A 9591-nucleotide genomic window follows, 5' to 3' on the forward strand; every position below is an offset into this window, starting at 1 on the left:
GGTCCACCACCACAGCACATCTCGAACTCTCTCTCCCGCCCCCGGCTGCTCTTTGATACTGTACCCCACAAAAGCGGACAATCTTTCAAAGACTTATCCTTCTCTCTTGTACTCCATCAGTGGCTCCTTACTTTTTCTTTTCTTTCCCTGAGAGGTGGTAGCAGCTTTGAGTCCACACTCAGAGGACTAACTCTGAGAAATCAAAAACGATGTAATAGGGTTGGGGAAATAATGCCTGACATTTCCTTTGAGAGGCTGTTTGATACATCTTGCACTTGTACCGTTCTTGACATTGTTCTCTTTCACGCTCACTTCCTCACTCCTCTACTTGTTCTACCCGCCCTTCCTCTGTAAACTCGCCTTTTCATCTCCATCTCAGTAACTTCTTCCACTCCCACCTTCTCAAATCTAAGTCAGCCCTATATGTTCATAATTCAATTCAGAACTGTAATCCCTTAAAGTGGACCTATCATGCTATATTTGAATAATATAGTGTAGGACCATACCTATATAAGGCATATTTATACTTTTTTTTTTTTCAAAATACCAAACAGATCATGCATTTTAGCCATGCCTCATTTTGCTCAATTTGACCTTTTTTAGCTCTGTTTTTGCAAGGGCAGATTCAGTGAGAACAGCACCATCTACAGGCCTGGCATATGTACTACAGCGTCTCCAGCGCTTTCGAACGGCAATGGCCGTGGCTGTCTCCTCCTGATTGGTGGAGTTGGCCCAATAGCCGTAGCGCCACCGTCCTGACGTCAGGACAGTGTTCAAATCTGGATCAGTTTTTATCAGATCCGTTGCAGCCTCTTTTTAAAAAAATAGAGAGGGTTGTGTTTTCTGACACTTGGTGAGTTCCCTGGGACACATATTCATGTATAAAAGACGTACAAAAGTGCATTTTGCATGATAGGTCCCCTTTAAACATAAATATGTTGCATCGTCTTCATCAATGTTGTGTAATACTTCATCTTTGGATTAGGCATTTTCTCTTGAAGTATGTTGGTCATTTTGTTCAATGTTTTTACTTATGTTCTGCTTCTATGCCAACAGTATCCAGCTGTGCCTCTAACAAACCAATCAGTTATAACATAATATTCTTTCTGATTTTAAGAACAACATGTCCCAGTAGTTCTTTCATTCAGCTAAATTTAGACACAAACAAAGTCCTTGTAGCCCTGTCTCTGTCCTTGGTTGTAAAAAAAAGAGGCAAAATAAGGATAGATGGTTCATTATTACTGCAAAGCAAATCTTATAAAACCACATCCACACAATCCTAGTGAATGTTTTTGAGTGTTTCCTAAATACAAATGTAATCATTTCGTATGTATAACTGTTAGATTTGAAGTGTTTAGGGGCTTTAAAGACAAGCTACTTTTTGTATTGAAGTGTTTATGTGTGTGTCCCCCCCTTCCCTATCCTCCAGGTGAGCGTGGAGGTCCTGGTGGAGTACCCCTTCTTCGTGTTCGGCCAAGGCTGGTCTTCATGCTGCCCAGACCGGACCACGCAGCTTCTGGAGCTGCCTTGCACCAAGCTCTCTGTGGGCGACGTTTGTATTTCCCTCACCCTGAAGAACCTGAGGAACGGATCCCTGAAGAAGACCCAGCCCCTGGAACTGGTTACCCCTTCCTCTGGTTACCTCAAACCCCCCAGAGCTGTCTCAGAGCGGGAGAACGGCATCAGCCAGCGAGGGAGCGCTGCCAGTGGGAATGGAGGCACCGACGTGGGAAACGGGGATCTCATGCTTGGGGAAAGAGGGGCACTTTCTAAAGGTCAGGTTTCCAGCAGCGCACAAGCTGGCACCAGCAAGCCATCAGGAAGCAGGAAGAGAAGATGGTCTGCTCCTGAAGGTCGGAAAGTAGAAAAATCAGAGGAGGAGCCACCTTTGACCCTGCCCAAACCTTCCTTCATCCCCTACGAGGTGAAGGTCAGCTTCGAGGGAAGGTCAAATATTGGCAAGTGAAGCGCAGGACTGTATATTCATCCATTGGGATTAGGAAAACATAAATGGACTCTACAAGAAAAAATGAATGCCCACATTAATGTTTCATTTGTCTTGATTTTAAAGTTTTGTTTTCCGATTTTATTTTTCTATCTTGAATACTGTGCTGTAGAGGTAAATGTACCCTACATGGTATCACCTTAAGTCCATGTAGTCAATAACACATTTTGTAATAGTTGGATTTGATATCACTTGAGCAATCGCTGCCGTTTCTGATGGTTTTCATGAGATGACTCGGGTGAGGGATTTGTGAGGTGTGCTAGATGTTTATTGGTTGCTGTGTGGCACATGACGCAATGCTTGATAGCTCTTTTTGGCTGGCTACACATTATGGACATTTCAAATTTAATTAGCTCACAGTTTAGACTCTTGATAGTGATTTCACTTCCTGTGCCTGGACAAAAATGCCTAAATGTGATCCTGAAAAAAAGATCCTGAGTTTAAAGGATTTGTTAAAACCATAACTATATTTTTTTCCAAATCAGAGTGGTAGTTGGAAAACAATCGTTCTCCCTGTGGGCCGGACCTAAGCAGTGAAGTCATCAGGTGTTGCCAGTGTGCCACACAAAAGAGAGGGAACAACACTCACTCTGTTCAGTGCGATGACGGTGGAGTCTTTCATCTTGAGCGTTGTCTTCTTGTTTCTCATAATCTCCTCATATTCTAACTCACATGATCCAATGATTGTCAAAAGAACGTAACCAGGGGTCATTAAGTCCTAGATTTTGAACCTAGGTGGGTCAATGTTAATGTATCAATGTGAGATACCCTAACCTAAAGCATAGAAGTGCGAACACACTGGGTCACTTCAAGAAAATGTTGAGAGGAAGACAATCCTCATGGTTTTTGATGAATTACTTTATACTTTTTTATGGAGAAGAGGCTGTGTGAGAGGACAGAGAGAATCAGCTCTGAGAGAGTCAGGATGTTTCAAAGCACTTAACACACCTGTCACACTCACCATACAGCCGACACATTGGTGTTGTCTCTTTATTAACGCAGTACTGTATGTTTTTAGATCTTTTTTTTTTGTATTAAGACAAGGGTAGAAAGTAGCAACAGCACTTTGGAAAGTTTAAGCTTTTGGAGAAGTGAAGGTGGGAGCGGATGTGCCATGGGATCACTAAGAGGAGATGATTGTATCAGGTATTGGAGAATGTTTCCAGTTAGTAGACAGTTAGAGAAAAAATAACGTTGACAAAAGGAATTTAGAAGTATGATGGTTCTCAGCATGTGCACTTGTACAGCCAGCCAGCCATATAAAGGTTAGGGGAAAGTATTGGAATGTGTTTTTGAAAGTTCAGGATCTGGCATGAGGATTAACAAAGAACAGGCTTTTGAAATATCCCACTGATGTTCTGTACTCGACTGAGAGCATCGATTAGAAGCTCACGCCACAGAATTTTGAGGGTGTCATATATTTGTAATGTGTGTGCGCATGAGGTTGGGTCTGTGTATGTCCGTACAAACACTTACACAAACTCAAAACAGTACACACCATCCATGAATGACCTGTAATATGTACTGTATCGAGACGAATGCGGACGCTTTGTGGTCCCTACTGCAAAGACACTAGTTGAATGGATTAATGCACAGTACAGTAGAGTGGTGTGTTTGTGTACCTGTGTCAGTTTGTGTATGAGTATGTATACTGTGTATAGCATAAAGGTTATACTCACTTGATATATAGACAATGTTAAATGTCCAGTGTTTCTACTTGGAGTCGTACTTAATAGAATCTTGCAATTTGCACATCAGGAGGAGGGAGAACGGTGGAGACGTGATGTTGAACCGCCCGGCCCTGAAACGAGCCCTAGACCACGTGACACACTGGAGGAGACCAGGGTCTTTGTTCCTCAACAGGCACTTGTCACATTATAGAGGAAAATAAACGCAGTTAAGGTCAAATTAGATTTGAGTTTTTAGGAACATAACCGTAGCTGTAAAACAGAATCTTAACACGTGCCTGCCTACTGAATTTACTGACTTAAGATATGCCATTTATCCAAAGGAACATTTAGATTTTTTGTCCACTTTTCTGCTGTTGAAACCAGGGTGCAGGGACTAGGGTTCAGTTTTGAACACAGCCTGTGCTTTCAGTCAGCTGAAACCCTATTTGCAGCAAAAGATGCAGAAATGACCTCAACAGATACGCCTGCTTGGTTGTCCCAGAATGTAACTGTTTTATTAAACTAAATTGGCAATTATTTTTAAATTCATCAGTGGAGTCTGGGATTTAAAGATGTGGATTCTTGCAGGCATATCTGTTGAGCGTTCTCCTCAGCCTCTGCATTCAGGTATTGGTATAGAGAAAGTCGTTGGTTGCCTCTAAGAAGCAGATCAGTCAAATTTGAATCCCACTGATAATGTAGGTGTTAGTGTGTTGGGCAACGCTTCAGGTGGTGGGAGTTTACCGGGGTGATGGTGGGATGGATGTGTGCTCAGATGGATGAAGAATGTTTTAGATGTTGATGGGGAGTGAATGAGTAGACCCCTTATGGGATTTGAAAATGCTTTATTTTTTTATAATAAAACAGGGTTTCACAGATCAACCCCACCACAGTACATTTTCATTTCTTCCTTTTCCAATTGAATCATAATGATCATTACGAGTGCAAATAGAAATATGTGTGTGTGTCTGTTTTGCAATCTGTGTGTGGCTGTGTTTTGTAAATGTCATACACACAACCCCTTCCCAACAATTGTAAAAAGCAGAACCACAACATGTTATCAAACCTCTGCTTAGAGCATTTTTATTTTTAGCCAAAGCCAATTGATGCTGAAGTTTGGTTACTTTAGAAAGCAATAGTATGACTAATATTCAGGCAATCTCCTTGTGTATGAGTTGAACACACACACACACACACACACACACACACACACACTTGCACAAACACAAACAGAGTCATTCCGCTCAAATTCTCGGCAATAAACATGTAATAAAAACCATCTAACATCGAACCAAAACTCCTCCTTTCCTCCTTATAGAGAATACAATCTTGCCATATATTATCGAATGCTTTTAGAAGCCTGAACCTGATCAAAGTGTTCTTCAGTTAGCACTATTCCCCTTATCATAGAGTACATTTTAACCTTAAGGAATTGCAGTTGCAACACCAGTTGCTAGTTTTTCAGGGAAGTGTCTCATATATGCAGTAACTGACCCCCAAAACCTCACACGTCCCAGCTGGTCAGAGTCATAAACTCGAGCTGCAGGAGAGCAAAAGTCACATGCACCTGAAGTAACCAGCGGAAACCTCGTTGCCACGACACCCGTAGTGACCTCGTTAACATTGTTTCAGGTACCCAATCATAGCCAGCCAGCCTCACACCTCCTCCTGAGGCCAAGCAATGGAATATTAACCCTCAACAACCGTTAGCTACCTTTCAGTGTGGCCTGGGCTGCCTGTCCCCCTCCTAACATCATCTTTTGATATTCGGTCTCCTTTTCACCTCTTGCTTAAAAAAAAAGGTCATTGTGTTTATACTTCAATGGAATTAACTATGAAACAAAGCAATCTGGAATGTAGACACATTCTGAATGCAGGACAGTGAACGGCACATCACAGCAAGGTTTCCTAATTTTTCGAGTAGTATTTTTCTTTTATTAAGATAATCCCAAGTTTCTATCCCCTTGAAATGTCCCACGATGTGCAATACTTACATTTATCCCTCCCTCCCTTCTTTGCTGTGCCAAGTGTATGTAGCATAGTCCTACTCCAGTGTATCATCCTTGTTAATGGCTTGTGTATTTTACTGTCTGTCGATGTGTGCGTCACATCTGTAAAACAAGAGTCAGGATGTTTGTGAAGCGAAACAAACCCAACGGAGAGTTTGTCCGTACCTCCCTTTCCCTTTTGTCCTTGCGGCCTTTCTAAATTTGAGTGTGTGAGAGACTGTGTCGTACCTCCTTTGTGCATGCGTGTGTGTCCACACCATGTGTGTAGTATGTGTGCTTATGTTCACCTGATGTTCGTGTGTGTGTGTGTGTGTGTGTGTGTGTGTGTGTGTGTGTGTGTGTGTGTGTGTGTGTGTGTGTGTGTGTGTGTGTGTGTGTGTGTGGTGTGTGTGTGTGTGTGTGTGTGTGTGTGTGTGTGTGTGTGTGTGTGTGTGTGTGTGTGTGTGTGTGTGTGTGTGTGTGTGTGTGTGTGTGTGTGTGTGTGTGTGTGTGTGTGTGTGTGTGTGTGTGTGTGTGTGTGTGTGTGTGTGTGTGTGTGTGTGTGTGTGTGTGTGACGGAGTGTTTTCTCCTGTAACTGTCTGTGAGATCATAAACCCTGACCCTCGGCGGTTCACGGTGAATCCCGCAGAAAAAAAAGAAACCTCATTGCTTAGTGGGGACCACTTTTTGTACAAAAAAACAAAAAAAAGAAAAAGGAAAAAAAAACAACCAACCAACAGAGATGCACATGTAAGTAGATGTTAAAGACTTGATAATGTTTCAGCACTTTCTAATCCTAGGATGGGCTTGGTCTAACCCCTCTGTCTCAGACCGAAACCTTGCCTAGGGGTAACATTCATTCAAAACAGACAGAGAGAATGAGAAAGATAAAAAAGGGGTGAATAAGGATGAAAAAGAGAGATGGTTCAGTTTAAGTTTTTGCACATCACCTCTCCGTAACCTTGTGTTTGTCTGTCTGTGCTCCATCTCGCTTGGCGCCCGGCGCGTTCTTGGGTCCAACGGGCCGAGGTGTTAGGTGGTTCCTTGGTTCTTTTCTACTAGGAAAACCTTTTATCATGGAATGCATCCCTTCTTTTGTTGTGTTCGGGTTTGTTTGAAATCTTTTCCACCCTACACCAACCCGAGCTGTGATGTTTAATTTGGTTTAGTTCACATTTTTTAGATCAAATTTGGCCTCCGTGTTTGAGTTTGGCACAGCTTTGGTTGGTCGTGCGGTGTGAAAACGGTGCGTACAAACCTCAGCATTGTTTTTATCATTATCTTTGGTGCAGGAGCTTTTTCTGTGTTTTAGTCTCCTTGTAGCACTAGATATAATGTCAGGGGACTTAAAACTATGTAGAGAATGTGTCATTGTTGAGTTTTTATGACAAGCTTCCTCACTGGAGGAACACTGCTAATGTCTTTTTTTTTTTTTTTTAATTGGCTTCTTGCACAATTTTACAAATAAAATGAATGTTGGTGTGTGAGCTTTGACTTTTCGATCAGAAAAAAGGCATGTGTGCTCTTGTTTCTTGATGTTTGTACTTTCATTTTGCAAAAAGGATGTGTTTTTGGCACTTTGTTGTGTTTTAAAAGTGAACAGAATTCGATCAGGATTCCTTTTTTTCCTCTTTTTTTTTTTTGTATGACGTCTCATCAATGTCCATAGCGCTGGATAACCAACTCAGGCAGAAAGAAAAAAAAAAACTTGTAGAGGCCCACTTAAAAGTTTAGTTTCACCCCAATCAATTTACATAGTGGGCTGTTTCATATGGGTTATAAGATATGTAAATGTATTACATATCATTTGATATGATTAACAAATGTTGTTAATGACAATTAACTATGAATTATTATTATGATATGTGTATTATGCTGGAGATGGCTTGGATTACTCTTCAGTGTACTGAGCGTCTTTGTTCGGCCTCTCCGTACAACAAACACTTCAGCAGGGGACAGGCTGTACGGCTGGTGACCTCTGACCCTGCCCACTGCCACGGAGGGGGGTGGAGCTTATCTGTCAGCTGTGGCTCCGTTGACCCCCCCCCCCCCCCCCCCCCCCCCCCCTGTTCTGAACACTCAGCCCTGAGGCTAGCAAACTGTCTGTCTAGATGTTTCTCTGCTAACCGGAGACACCAAGAACTGAACTGAAACTTGTTGGCCTATAAGACGGTAGCAGAGAAGCGGACATCAGCACAGACCTGCTCGGACAGTCTGGCCTGCAGGGGAGGTGGGGGCGCAGCAGTCCCAGCCAACTTGTTTGTACTATATTGTACTCACTAAGTCCCTGTGTCTCACCACCCTTTTCCTCTATAGCAATGGAGAAACCCTGTTGGTGTATGTATTTGACATCTGTACAAATGCACCTCTTTGAAAAAGAAAAAGAAACCTTGACATATCTGGAATAAATGGGCGTCCTGTGTCTTTATTTTAATACTAACACAAACAATGCTATCAACACTAGTGTGATTTAGTGGCTTAAAGTGGACCTATCATGCTATATTTGAATAATATAGTGTAGGACCATACCTACATTATATAAGGCATATTTATACTTTTTTTTTTCAAAATACCAAACAGATCATGCATTTTAGCCATGCCTCATTTTGCTCAATTTGACATTTTTTAGATCTGTTTTAGCAAGGGTTGATTCTGTGAGCAACAGCACCATCTAGAGGCCTGGCATATGTACTACAACGTCTCCAGCTCTTTCGAACGGCAATGCCGTGGTTGTCTCCTCCTGATTGGTGGAGTTGGCCCAATAGCCGTAGCGCCACTGTCCTGACGTCAGGAAAGTGTTCAAATCTGGATCAGTTTTTATCAGATCCGTTGCAGCCCCTTTTTTAGAGATTTGGGTATGGAGGAAAATAGAGAGGGTTGTGTTTTCTGACACTTGGTGAGTTCCCTGGAACACCGGGGACACATATTCATGTATAAAAGACGTACAAAAGTGCATTTTGCATGATAGGTCCCCTTTAAATTGAGCAGAAAATGTCCCCCTCTAGTGTTGTATGGGCTACATGACATTCCTACTATCTGCAGTGATTAAGACATTATATGTCACCAAGCTCACATTAGTTCTATGTTGTACTTTAAATAATGTTTCCTGTTTCGATTGTGTTAGGGGTTTTTGCTTCACTATCTGCAAATGGAGAGGCTAAGCAAATGCATGGCCCTGTGGGCTACAACCTAGCAAGTATGGTTGCATTTCAATATATTTAAAAGTAACAGCAATTTAACATTCCTAAATTACTATTATATTTAGAGTTAACTAATAAAATAAAGTCAAATGGTGTTGGGTTACTACTATATTGTAACTCGGCATTGTTAAAATGAATATAGAAGGTTTCATCTACCTTAATAACTGATTAAGCCACCGCCGGCCGGCATGCTAAATTGCCTTAATCAAACATACCCACACAACAGGTGCATGCTGGGTGAGGACAACATGCTGACACACTCTAAACTCTTTGAGAAATTTGAGTCTGAGAGGCTTGGATAAAAACCTTGAGCAGATGGTGGAGGAGCACACGGTGCATCATACTCAGAAAACCGTTCAGGCAGGTGAGTACAACAACCAAAGATATAAAAACATTTTATTTCTATGAAGACAACAAACTCACTGAACTCAGCATCAACTGCGTTGCCTAGTAACGTAGCATGTAGCATTTTGTGTGTGTGCTACATGACCAGTTTCAACTAGTCCTTGCTTTTGTGTGTTTATGTCTGCAACCTTTGTGGAGTTTATAATGTATTTACAGTTTTCTGCTGTTGATACTATAGCTTAAAAGTACTTGTTGCTGCCTTGGTGTTCATAGAGGTCATTTTCGTTTGATTATCTGTGTCAAAGACAGCAGGGGGGATGTTGGTTATACTGTAGTTGATCAGTTATATGCACAGGCTGCAAGTGTCTATAATAATGGAAGT

General features: G+C 41.9%; 1 protein-coding gene across 2 annotated transcripts in view; it reads left to right on the top strand.

Moving 5' to 3' along the window:
- The window catches only part of atxn1a (ataxin 1a), an 84807-nt gene extending 79841 nt beyond the window's left edge, over positions 1 to 4966 (top strand). For both annotated transcript variants that reach the window (XM_034124556.1, XM_034124557.1), the window contains one exon: positions 1430 to 4966. In XM_034124556.1, the coding sequence (XP_033980447.1) occupies positions 1430 to 1966 (537 nt within the window). In that variant the 3' untranslated portion in view covers positions 1967 to 4966. The remainder of the gene's footprint in view (positions 1 to 1429) is intronic.
- Positions 4967 to 9591: the final 4625 nt, after the last annotated feature.

The sequence above is a fragment of the Trematomus bernacchii genome, unplaced genomic scaffold (genome assembly GCF_902827165.1).
Source record: "Trematomus bernacchii unplaced genomic scaffold, fTreBer1.1, whole genome shotgun sequence".
Classification (NCBI taxonomy): domain Eukaryota; kingdom Metazoa; phylum Chordata; class Actinopteri; order Perciformes; family Nototheniidae; genus Trematomus; species Trematomus bernacchii.